Below are 13,027 nucleotides of genomic sequence, written 5' to 3'. Positions count from 1 at the left end.
ACATGCAGATTAGCAGAAAAAATTTTATGTTCAGGCACCTCCTGAAAAAGCATTTAACTTCAATAAAAATTCATACCCTGCATACTCTAAAATACTGCATACAAGGTACAGAAACTACTGGAAGAGTCAAACTCTGGGTGATAATGACTAATTCAATTCAATTCAAAAATACTTTATTAATCCCAAAGGGAAATTAAATGTTGTTGTAGCTCATATTATGAAGGTTTCCTCAAAGAGCCGTTGTAGATGCTGATGGCTGTGGGCAGGAAGTATCTCCTGTAGCGCTCCGTCTTACAGCAGATCTGAAGAAGCCTCTGACTGAAGACACTCTGTTGTTGTACAACAGTCTCATGAAGAGGATGCTCAGGGTTCTCCATAATGTTCTTCATTTTATGAAGAATCCATCTTTCCACAATGATCTCCAGAGGTTCCAGAGGAGTCCCCAGAACAGAGCCAGCTTTCTTTATCAGCTTGTTGAGCTTTTTTAAGTCCCTGGCTCTGATGCTTCCCCAGCAGATGATGGTGGAAGAGATCACACTCTCCACAACAGACTTATAGAAGATATGCAGCATCTTGCTGCAAACACCAAAGGACCTAAGCTTCCTCAAGAAGTACAGTCTGCTCTGTCCCTTCTTGTAGATGGCTTCACAGTTGCATCTCCACTCTGGTCTGTTGTCCAGGTGAACACCGAGGTATTTATACTCCTCCACCACCTCCACTTCTTCTCCCATGATAGAAATAGTTTTTGACTTATTCCTGTTTCTCTTAAAATCTACAATCATCTCCTTTGTTTTAGTCACGTTCAAAATGAGATGATTGTTTCCACACCATGCCACAAAGCGGTCCACCACCTTCCTGTACTCAGCTTCTTGTCCATCTCTGATCCACCCCACGACTGCAGAATCATCCGAGTATTTCTGCAGATGACAGGAGTCTGTCTTGTACTAGAAGTCTGAGGTGTACAGAGTGAAGAGGAATGGTGAGAGTACAGTTCCCTGTGGTGCTCCTGTGCTGCTGACTACCTGGTTAGACTCACAACCCTTCAGTCTCACAAACTGTGGTCTGTTTGTCAGGTAGTCTTTGATCCAGGAGATTGTTGAGGCCTCCACCTGAGTCTTCTGGAGTTTCTGACAAAGCAAATCAGGTTTGATTGTATTAAATGCACTGGAGAAATCAAAGAACATGATCCTCACAGTGCTGCTGGCTTTGTCTAGATGACAGGGGGTTTGTTGAAGCAGGTGTATGATGGCATCTTCAACTCCAACTCCACAGCAATAAGCAAACTGAAGGGGGTCCCGATGGTTTACTGTTTGCTTACTCAGGTGGGCCAACAGGAGTCTCTCTAGGACCTTCATGATGTGAGATGTCAGGGCAACAGGTCTATAGTCATTGAGGACTGATGGGTGAGTTTTCTTTGGTACCGGAACAAGACAGGAGGTCTTCCACAACACCGGAACCTTCTTCTGGGCCAGGCTAAGGTTGAAGAGGTGCTGCAGAATCCCACAGAGCTGCTCTGCACAGGCCTTCAGGACTCTAGGGCTGACATGATCTGGACCTGCAGCCTTATTCCTATTCAGTCTCTCCAGTTGCATCTTCACTTGACTTCTTGAGACACACAGGTGGAAGGGGGAAGCAAAGGAAGCATCGGCATCTTCTGATATGGTTGAAGGCAAACAGGTAGAAGCTGAAGGGTCTAGGGCTGAGGTGGAAGATAAAAAATGTGAGGTGTTACTGGACAGCTGTGGGTCCTGTGGGTCAAAGGAAGGTGGAATGTCTGTTCGGCTGTGAGCAGGAGAGGAGGATGCGAAGCTGGTTTCTGAACTGAACCTATTGAAGAATGTGTTCAGTTAATTGGCTCTGTCCAGACCTCCATCGGTCTGATCATCCTTCTGCTTGAAGCCTGTGATCTTCTTCATCCCTGTTCACACATCTCTGATATTGTTTTGCTGGAGCTTGCTTTCCAGCTTCTTCTTGTACACCTCCTTGCTGTCTCTTATCTTGACTTTAAGTTGCTTCTGTATAATCCTCAATAATTCTCTGTCTCCCTCTCTGAAGGCTCTTTTTTTCTTGTTAAGCAGGTCCTTCAGGTCACTGGTGATCCAAGGTTTGTTATTGGGGAAGCATCTCACGGTTCTGGTGGGGATGATGTTCCACACAGAGGTTTATATAGTCGGTTACACACTCAGTCATGGCATTGATGTCCTCTCCATGTGGCTGGCGCAGTGCGTCCCAGTCTGTAGCCTCAAAGCAACCTTGCAGAGCTTCTTCAGCTTCCTGTGACCATTTTCTCACAGTCCTCTTTATTACAGGTTGCCTCTGAACAAGGGACTTATATTTTCGAGCAGTGAAAAACAAGATTGTGATCTGATTTGCCTAGAGGAGGTCTTGCTGTAGAGACGTATGAGTCCTTGACATTTGCATAAAACAAATCCAGTGTTTTGTTTTCTCTGGTAGAGCAGCTGACAAACTGTTGAAACATTGGAAGTGTAGCAGAGAGTGAAGCATGGTTAAAATCACCAGAAATTCCCACAAAAGCATTGGGGTTTTGTGTCTGTAGCTTAGCAACAACTGAGCTGATGGCATCACATGCAGTGTCACAGCAACAGCGGAAGGTGGAACGTAAACTGTTGCCAAAATAACACTGGTGAACTCTCTGGGTAAATAATATGGACGAAAACTTACTCCCAACAGTTCAATATCTGGACTGCAGAGATGACACTTCACAGTTACATGTCCTGGATTACACCATCTGTTGTTCACAAGTACTGCCAGTCTACCTCCTTTACATTTGCCGCTCCTCTTTAAATCTCTGTCTGCTCGTATGGTTAAAAAGCCCGGCAGAGAGACGCTGGAGTCGGGGATATGATCCTGCAGCCATGTCTCAATAAAACACATAATACTGCATGCCCGGTACTCTGGCTGGGTCCTTTGTAGGACTTGGAGTTCATCCAACTTGTTTCCCAACGATCTCACATTGCCCACCATAATCGACGGAAGAGATGGTTTGAACTTCCTCCTTCTCTCTCTTCTCTTAGCTCCTGCTCTGCATCCACAGCGTCTCTTTTTCAACACATCAGGGATTTGGGGTTGTAGTTGAAGTATTATTTGAGCTTTTGAGATATTAATCAGCTGCTCCCGATTGTAAGAAACAACCCTGTTGCCATGGCAATGCATCATAACAAATGTCCAAAAATGTAATGTAATGTAATTATGTGTCCTACCATTTGTTAATAAAGTAGAGTCTAACATAAATATCTAAATACAGTGCTACAAATATTACTTAAGAGTAGTTGCTCAAAGACTCTTAGTCCCTAAGAGTTTAATTTCAAAATAAAACAAATATCTGCATTAGTTTCTGCATTAACCATAATTCTCAAAATTAACAGAAATGTGTATTTTCTGTCTACTGAATCGATTTACTATGAGTTTCATATTTTAAACTGAATTACTGAAATAAATTTACTTTTCATAAAAATGTGTATTTATTGAAAGAGGGAGCTGTATAACTAAACGTTATAGTTTAGTTTGTTAAGCTGGATATCTGTACATATCTTGATTTTATATATTATTTAGGGTTTATGGTAGTAAAATATATGTAGCTCTGTGTGTACTTTAATTAGACAGGTATAATTAGTTAATTTAATTTTTTCATGTAAAGGTGCACATTTTAACGTAATCCTGATAAAAATGTAAAAAACAAAAAGAAAGTTATTGTTTGGTCATCGTTTGGCTTTCAAAATAAACCCTCAAAAAAAAAAGACTAGAAATATTTAAACTATTTTAACTAGCTAAGATTTTTAACGTTTAATTAAAAGAAGTGTAATCTTTGCTGTTTTAAAAAAATATCCTAAAATAACTTCTACAAAAAACAAAATAAATAAAAAAGTAAAATCATAACAACAAAAAGCTGTAACGGCTCCGTTTGTTTAGCTAGCTTCTTAGCTAGCAGTCTCACTGACCGTTGAGGTGCTCAACTGACGACAAACGTCATAAAAAACGAAAAGCGCTAAAATCAAAGTAAATAAAGCAAAAATGTCTACAGTAAACTAAGCTCTACATAATGAAAATTGCCTAAATGTTTAATATTAAAATGTCGTTTCTTTCAGTGTTCGTAGAGGTGTATCTACTGCCACCAACAGGCCAAACATCAATAACGCAGCCTTCCCCTTTTTTTTAGAAATATGCTGTACAGTTCTTCCGATTTATATCAAATTTACAGTTAAATTAAATGTTTTTCGTTTCCATCAATAACCCATTAAAAACAACACGAGGCATTAGTTGCGTAACAACCACAACAATAAACAGAAAAATGAACATATTTACCGTAAAGCGAGCACAAGGAAGCATGTTTGCTGCTTCCTTCTTGGCAGATTAAGCCCCCGGCTCTCTATGCCCATCATCTCCCTGGTTGTTTACAGTTAAATAATGAATGCCCTGTTTGGGTTGATCACTGTTACATCACACACAAGTCAACAACTGCTGTGATTGCTTCCTACCCCATCAGAAGCTGGTTCTGTTTTTCTTCAATGCGATTTTAAATCAAGTTTTTAACTCCCCCGCCTGCAGCTGCTAGGACGTTATTGGAGCTCTTACTTTTTGCATTTTTGGTCACAATTAAATGTTTGAGATAAATAAATGTAAATATCAGACAACATAAGACCAAAATAATCTGAATAAATACAAAAGTTTTCAGATGGTGATTTTATTTAAGAAGAAGAAGAAAGAAAAAAAACACAATATGTGAATGTGAAAAATAAGTAACCCCCAAAACCTAATACCTAATTTTGTCCCTGTTGGTGGCAGTGACTCCTATCATGTGCTTTAGGTAACTGGCAATAAATTAAGCTTTAATTCATCCACTTTGGAGGCCACTCACATAAGTCCAAACTTCGACTAGGCCACTGCAAAAGCTTAATTTTAGTGGTGAATCCAACAGCAGTTGTCCATTTATGGAGCTAAATTGAGGCCATAAAGTTTGTTCAAATGAAAAAAATGTAAACCCGAAAAATAAAAGTTTGTTCAAACGAAAAAAATTTGAACTTAAAAAATAAAAGTTTGTTCAAAAGAAAAACATTTTAACCTGAAAAATTATTTTGAACCTCCCCCTAAAAAAATTTGAAAACTGGTAAAAAAGTTTTGCAACTGAAAAAAAAAAAACCAGATGTGAAACTGAAAAAAAAAAAACAAGTTCAAAACTACTTTTCAAATTCAAGTTTTTTTTCAAACTTGCACATTTTTTTTGTCGGCTTCAAACTTCTGGCCCTGATTTGGCGTTGGGGGGCGGGGCCTCAGATCACAGGGGTGCAGAATCATGACTGACAGCTCAACACAGCGGCTGAACAACAGCTGTTGCATTCAGGGACCGTGGGAACTGGAATTATATGTAATACATCATCGATATTCTATATATATGTGATTGGTTTTGAAAGATAATATGCTATATGTATATATATATATATATATATAGTTTTTAATAAGTGCCACTGTTTGTTTTAGTAACCCTGAGTTTACCTGAGGTAAGTGAGGCCTGCAGTGATTTAGATGTTCTGGGTTTCTGTACTAACTTTTAGAATAAGTTGTTAGTGCTCTCTTGGGAGTAATTTTGGTAGTCCGATCACTTCTGTGAAGGTTTAGGAATGGTTTTTGTAACCTTTCCCAGACTGATAGACACCAATGACTTTGTCTCTCATCACATTTTGAATCAATATGAAGCTTTATATAGTTACTGGCACCTGTTTTTACATGGTGACAATCTGGTAACTATCTATGTGGTGATTCTGGAGTAAATGGTGGTGATTTATGTAAAATATAATCCTTTTTTAATCGCAGAACTTTAGGTAGAGCAGCAAGAACCAGAGCGTAAAATCTCCCACAACAATCCTGCACACAGCTTCTTCAAAATCACCAGCACTTTTATTATAAATCATGAGTGCAAATGAATCATCAAAGGTAGAAAAAAAAGTCAACAGTTCAATAAAAATAATTTCAGCTCTTGTTACAGAAACTGCCAAGTAAAAAAAAAAAACTCCACAAGATTTTATACATTTTTTTAATCTCTTTTGTTGGGGGGAAATCCTGTGAAATCATGTGCAAGTCCTATCTTACACAAACCTGATTTAAGTAATTGTGATTAGAGTATGAGGAATCATAAAGTGGCCTTGTGCCCTATTGTATCTGGCTGCTGCTGAAGGAGCATTGATAGAAGATTTTAGCATTGGCGCCATAATCCATGCTAATTGAGGAGCCTAAACGCTGAGCACCGAGGCTGGCACCTCCGAGGGCTGAGGAATGCTGCAAAATCAGGAGGCTGTAGCCACGGAAACGCCCTTTCAACCCATCTGACGATGCCGCCTTGTCCAAGACCTCTGTGAACCCTGACAAGAGACAGACAAGAACAGGAAGTAAGACTAAAACTGTTATGTTTCAGAGAAAATCACTGAAGGTTTTCTAACTTTCAGCCACAGAGACACTGACCTGGCTTTAGCAGAGACCAGCTTTTCCACACGGAGCCCACACACAGGATGGGCACGCCGGATTCACCACTTAATAAAGGCTTGAAAGAAAGAATGCTTTCATAACATACAGTGCGCCTTTTAACTTTTCCACAGTTTGTCATGTTATAAACACAAACCTCAATGTATTTTAATGGGATTTGGTGTGACAGAGCAACAATAAGCAATGCATAATTGAGAATTGGTAGGAAAATAATACATGGTTTTCTAAACGTTGTACCAATAAAAATCTGAAAGTGTGTCGTTCGTTTGTATTCTGCCCCCCTGAGTCAAGAAGCACCTCTCCCTACAGATTACAGCTGCAAGTCTTTTAGGTAAGTCTCTTCTGTCTGTGAACATCTACAGGTGGAAATTGCTGCACATTCTTCTTTGGAAAATGACTAAAGCTTAGTCAAATTAATCAGAAAAAGTATGTGAAAAGCTATTTTCAGAACAGATATGCAACTGGATTTAAGACCGGACTTTGACTGGACCATTATAATATACCTGGTTCTAAATCCGTTCATCGTAACTCTGGTTGTACGTTTGAGGTTGTTGAAGTCACAAGACTTTTGCAGCCTCTAAAGGGTTATTTTCCAGTACACGCACTGGTTTTAGCTCCATCCACCATACTGAATAGGTTCCCTGTCCCTCCTGATTAAAATCATCCCCACAGCATGATGCTGCCGCCACCACGTTTCCCATTATACAGGACTTCCTGTAGCTTACGTTCAATAAGACTTTCTTTTTGCCATTCTCCCATAAAGGCCAGACTTGAGGAGCGCAGGACTAATAGTTGTCCTGTCAAAAGACTCACCCACCTGAGCTGTGGATCTTTGCAGACCCTCCAGAGTTACAGAAGGCCTCTTGGCTGCTTCTATAATTAATGCTCTCCTTGCCCAGCCTGTTAGTTTATGTAGAAGGCAATGTTTTAGTAGGCTGGCAGTTGGGCTATACTCTTTCCATTTTTGGCGCTTTATGAGATGTTGAAAGTTTGGGATATTGTTTCATCACCTAACCCTGTTAAAACATCTTCACAGTTTTATCCCTGCAGAACAGCTGTACTTATACTAAGATTCAATTACACATAGGTGGACTGTATTTAATAACTGGATGGCTTCTAAAGGCCATGCATCTTTTCCCTTCCACTCCACAAGTATGCACTACGATCACATAAAAGCCAATAAAAGAAGTCTGTGGTTGTCATGGGAATAAATATAAAAAAAGTATAAAAGTTCTTGCACAACAGTCTATATCTGATTTGATATGGTTACATATTTACTGTTGGCTACCTCTTGTGCTGCAGGTAGGACCGCTTCTACGTGTTTAGCCAGGACTCTCCCTGCCTCGGCAAACACATGTTGGCAGAGAGCATCTCCAGCTTCGGCACCTTTGAATGAGAACAGAACGATTTTACATTCTTATCCGCTTAAAAAAACAAACAAACAAACAGGAAACTGATATGCCGCGTACCTTCGGACAACTTCTTGCAGAAACCAGCAAAAAAAGATTTCTGGAAGTTTCTGTACAGATGTGGCAGCATGCCCATCAGATCTGACACCTGCGATGGAAGATGGTTTTTACTCATTGTGGTCTCAAGTAAAAGGAACCTATTTCTTGTTTTGGAGGCATCTGACCTGGAAGTAGTCCTCTATGGCTTTTCTAACATGTGTTATGTCATGAGGAGGCGCCACCAGGTTGTCTCTGGCATCAAACACCGTCTTCACAGCCAGGTGAGCAATCCAGAATGCTACGAGACAGAAGGAAAATAGCTACAGGGTGGTGTCCTGCAACCATGAAGAACTAGATATCAGTTTATCATGGTTACCTGATCCTTCATCACCCATCATGTGACCCCACCCACCGCAGCCGATCTGTGAGCCATCAGGGTTGACCAACTTGCAGTTGGAGCCAGTCCCTGAGATCAGGACTATACCGCCTGGAGAGAAAACACACAAACGACACTTATGTAGATAACAGTGGACCCTAAAGAGACAATGATGACACTCCTAGGCAGACACACCTAAGAGGGTAAAGTATCAGTTCCTAACCTGACACTATGAGGAGCTTTCTAATGTAGGTATATACGTGATGAAGGCAGAACAAAACTATTAACAAAAGCAATGCCTAAAGAAAGTAAATCTGTAACCTGTAAAACACAAATAAATTACTTAATTGTAACTCTTAAAAATAGCCCAATTAAACTATTATTACCTAATTTTAACTACATTTAAGTTAAAATGCAGAGGCAAACTAAATTACTTGCACTACTGTGTTTACAGAAATCAAGAGTGTAAGTTGCAGCCAGTTGTTATGTTGTTCACTGGTCAACAGCAAGTGTGCGACAACTAGAACTGCAACTAACGATTATTTTGCTAATTGATTAACAGTCGGATAGAAAAAGGTGCTTAATGGGAGATTTGTTTTTACAGAATTTGAACCAGGTGAAGCTAAAGCTATGCCAGATCAGGAGTTCTCGATAGACCATATTTAGACAATGGCGGTTTTTCATCTTAAATGCAAAATGTTTATAGTTTTTGCACAGTTTTGGCCTAATTACTGCTCTGAGTGGGTTGTTCTTTCAGCAAAAGGCATGTTTTAGAGTCTCTATACTCCATTTAATGATAATTTGATTACTAAATTAGTTGATGATTATTTAAATAATCAATTATCCGATAAACTGTTTCAGCTCTAGCGACAACCCCCATAAAAGCATGAGTTTGATGGTCTGGAGCACAAAGCTGTGATATGAAAGACATTAGTAATGACCTTAGGTAATAAATGGCTACTGATCAGCCTGAAAACAATAATTCAGGGAATTTGATTTCAGTATTTTCCAGGTCTGGATCAATATGAAAAGCGACATAAGTCCCCATCCTATTGTCTAAATGATGTGTTCTTCCTTCAGTCCTTCCTTCCTTGTGTCCTTACTTTCATCCATTCATGTGTTCTACCTCTCTTTGTTTAGCCCTTCCTTGTGTTCCTCCTGTCTTTCTTTATCCTTGCTTTGTGTCCTTCCCTCCTTGTATACATCCTTCCTTCCTCACTTATTTGTTTCCTTCTTTTCTCCCTTACGTCTTTCCTCTCTTTCTTCCTTGTCCCTTGGACTAAAACTGAAAGGCTACCTCGATCACTCGCCGTTGCCATGGCACCAATGGCATCTGTGGTGATGAAGTAATGCTCGCTGAGATGTGGGAACCGATCCTTCATCACGGCAATCAGGTTGTCGATGGCATCCTTCTGCTCGCCCCCACTCAGAGACATACCCTTCACACGAACAAACAGAATTAAAGTTTTGACTTGAAATTACTGCGGCAAGCAGGAACCTCACTTCGATGAGCCGTCTGACTGACCAAACAGTGTAGCGGCGTGTCTGGATCCAGTCCTGCTGTGATCTTGGCTTTCTGGACCATTTCGTTGATGTTTTTAAGACATTTATCCACCCCGATCAACTATGTTAGACACAGAAAGTTTCATGTTGAAAACTTATTTTAACAATAAAATAATAATAATTAAAAAAAATTACAATATAAAGAAAATGTCCAAACCCTTAAACATTTATTATTTTATTTAATAAAAACAATTATTTAAAATACTATGGTTAAGGCGCTGATGGTCTAGGGGTTAAGTGCGCGACCATGTGCTGAGGCTACAGCCCTCGAAGCGGACGTCCCGGGTTCGAGTCCCGGACCCGGTGACATTTGCCGAATGTCTCCCCCTCTCTCTACCCCTCTTTCCTGTCTGCCTACTGTCAAAAATTAAAGATAAAGGCCACTAGTGCCGAAAAAATATCTTAAAAAAAAAACAATACTATGGTTAAATGAAACGAGTCGTTGAATAACAACAATGTAACAAATCCATTCATGATAAGTGTATCAATCTGGTCTAATCAGGTTCTATAAAATGATTTAAATCCAACTAGACAAAAACTACAAGAAAAAAACCAAACTGAAATCTGATTCCACCGACTGTGTGTCTAAAACCCCTGTTGATCTTTCTCAATATGAGAACCTCACCCCACACATTGCTGCACACTGTAGGTAAGCTGGCTGAAAGAAGCTCAGTAAACTTTTGCTTACCAGAAGGGCATATTCAGCTATTTTGACATTTGGAAACACAGACAGGCAGGGATTGAAAAGTAAAGTAACGTCACTCATCATTAATTGAGGTAACGCTGTTGTTAAACTACATTTGGCAAACTATAAGCAGTATATCTGTTAAGTAGACACCTGCAGGCTCAACAGGTGTTGAATTCATATCTTGGTTTAAGTCTTTATATCAAATCAAAATAATAAAATGAATTAGGGATTAAATTGATATAACTAGAACTGAAAAGAGGTTAACGTTTTATTTCCCTTGGCTTGTAAACTGTCCCACCCTGATTTCTATGTGCACCTGTTCTGCTCACCCAGTGGTTGGTGCAGGGTCCCACCGCCTCTCCCAGCACCTTCCCATCTCCTGACAGCAGCACAGTCCTGGAGTGAGTTCCTCCACTGGATGGAAGACAGCAGAACCAGAAAAGCCACAAGAAGTTAAGACTCCATTAACAACATGAAACTAACACAGCTGAGGCAGTGAGTGTCCAACTGTACGACATATAACACCTTTACATACATGTCCATGTGCAATCATTCATTTTAAGGTTTACATGGACACACGGTTTAACAGGCGGGCGATCACGAGATCTGCGCTTCCGTGTCCGAAAAACATTCAAAGTTTAGTGTGAATTTACACATGACAAGCCTCAAAAACCTAAAAACACGCTAAATGTATACAACCCCAGAGAAACATATCATCAAACTAAAACTTATGAGGTTTTTTTTTTGTGGAGGTTTTCGCTCTTTCTTACCCTTCTATTCCACCGAACACTGATGCCATGTTCCTGTTTTGGTCCCCGCTAAACGGCTCCGATCCAGGGTTGCCAGATCTGACCGACGGTTTCCAATCTAAACACAACGTGAAACCCGCCCACCTCAATAAAAACCAGCCCAAATCTCAACCCCTCTTTCCATTAGGGTCATTTACAGGTGGCATTAACCAATATGGTTTACAGTGGCACTTAATTAACCAATGGCTATCATTGATTGATGATGTCAAGTTCGACAGATTCTCTGATTTCAAAATAAACTAATGCTATAAGTGCAACGACAAATTTTTTGGAAATATGTAAGTTTGTACTTTTCTGGAACACAATGACAACTACTTTGATATAATTTCCCTATAAATACTTTCTAAAACCCGCCAAATGTGAAAGGCAGCCCAAATTTAAGCTATAAACCCAAAGCTATGTTTTTCAGCCCAATTTATCCAAAAGAAGCCCGATTAGGCGGAAACCCACCCAATCTGGCAACACTTCTCAGATCTCGCGAGATCCATAACGTAGCCACACTTGCAATGCTGTGTCCTGGCCAGTAGATGGCAGCACTGCGTTTTCTTGGGAGTTCACTGGTAAGAGCTGGTTCTGTGGTAAGGAATTCATCCTGCGCTAGAAGAAAAATTATAATATTAATCCTTACTTTAAGATGAGTAAACTTGTTGCCAAGATATGCCATTAAAACTTTAATAAAAATTCTGAAAAATATACCTAAAACCCCACATTTCTAATATATTTACCTGAAATTAAAATTGCTCCTCAGCGTACAAAAGACCATATAAATAAATCCTAAAAACCTTAAAGCACACATCCAAAAATGGTATTTAAACAGCAGTGCTCCTAAATATGTTTGGTGAAAGTGAAACATTGTTTCAGTATTTCTTTGTTTAAAAAAGGTATAGCTAACGGAATAAAATATTTATTTTGTAAGGTTTTCTGTGCTAATGGTACCTAAAGTCAGAGTGAAGAGGATGAGAGGAGTCATTATAGATAAAAGTGGCTTTTTAATATGCATGGATGAATCAAACAAATTCTGGAGTGAGAGCTAATAATTTGAATGGCCTGACTGATCAGCTGATTAATGCAAACGTTAACCTACCAAGATGTTACATTAAAGAAATAACATGCTCAGTAAATTACCTGTTAATCCTGATCAAAGTGTGTTTACTGAAATTAAAGTTTTTTGATATCCTCAGAAGAAAGAGTTGTCGTCTTGATTTTTTATAGGTGTAATCTGCATTGAGCTGGAAGGAAAGTCTGTTATCCACAAGATTTATAATCAGTAACCTGCTCCACTTCCTGATCCTTTCGGACAATTGGCCTAAATACAGACACTGTTGTACTATCTTCCAACCTCTGTCACAGACACAGCGCCTTGGTTTTAATGTTTTATGCATTCACCTTGTTATTTTGATCATTTCACAGCGAAGCAAACATGTTTATCTTAATATGCAAAACTGCAACCAAAATGAAAGAATCTAAACGGAATAAGACAATTTTTGTCTCAATATTTGACTCAGACCCATTGTTGAAGAATCCTTAAACAGTGTCAAAATAGTCAATAAGATTTATCACCACTTGAGACAGAGCACAGTTACACGGTGAGCCAACAGGAACAGGAGGCATCTGCAACGTATTAATTTAGCTGGGCAGCTCCACTTGC

At 39.5% G+C, this 13,027-nt stretch overlaps 2 protein-coding genes across 2 annotated transcripts in view; both read right to left on the bottom strand.

Annotated features, from left to right (window-relative positions):
- The window catches only part of LOC124880844, a 7,461-nt gene extending 3,007 nt beyond the window's left edge, over positions 1–4,454 (bottom strand). Inside the window, exon 1 of the mRNA XM_047386216.1 lies at positions 4,324–4,454. Within this exon, the coding sequence (XP_047242172.1) occupies positions 4,324–4,347 (24 nt within the window). The 5' untranslated portion in view covers positions 4,348–4,454. The remainder of the gene's footprint in view (positions 1–4,323) is intronic.
- Positions 4,455–5,894: 1,440 nt separating this feature from the next.
- On the bottom strand, positions 5,895–11,416 carry nagk (N-acetylglucosamine kinase). Its single transcript, XM_047385138.1, has 10 exons — positions 11,341–11,416; positions 10,900–10,984; positions 9,845–9,943; positions 9,617–9,758; positions 8,320–8,430; positions 8,129–8,241; positions 7,965–8,052; positions 7,784–7,881; positions 6,475–6,553; positions 5,895–6,374 (listed from the first exon to the last, which is right to left on the bottom strand). Exons 1-10 carry the CDS (start codon positions 11,367–11,369, stop codon positions 6,166–6,168), a joined length of 1,053 nt encoding a protein of 350 aa, XP_047241094.1. The 5' UTR covers positions 11,370–11,416; the 3' UTR covers positions 5,895–6,165.
- Positions 11,417–13,027: the final 1,611 nt, after the last annotated feature.

The sequence above is a fragment of the Girardinichthys multiradiatus genome, chromosome 14 (assembly GCF_021462225.1).
Source record: "Girardinichthys multiradiatus isolate DD_20200921_A chromosome 14, DD_fGirMul_XY1, whole genome shotgun sequence".
Classification (NCBI taxonomy): Eukaryota; Metazoa; Chordata; class Actinopteri; order Cyprinodontiformes; family Goodeidae; genus Girardinichthys; species Girardinichthys multiradiatus.
The sequence above is the reverse complement of the archived record's forward strand: the minus strand, read 5'-3'. Positions and strand labels throughout refer to the sequence as shown.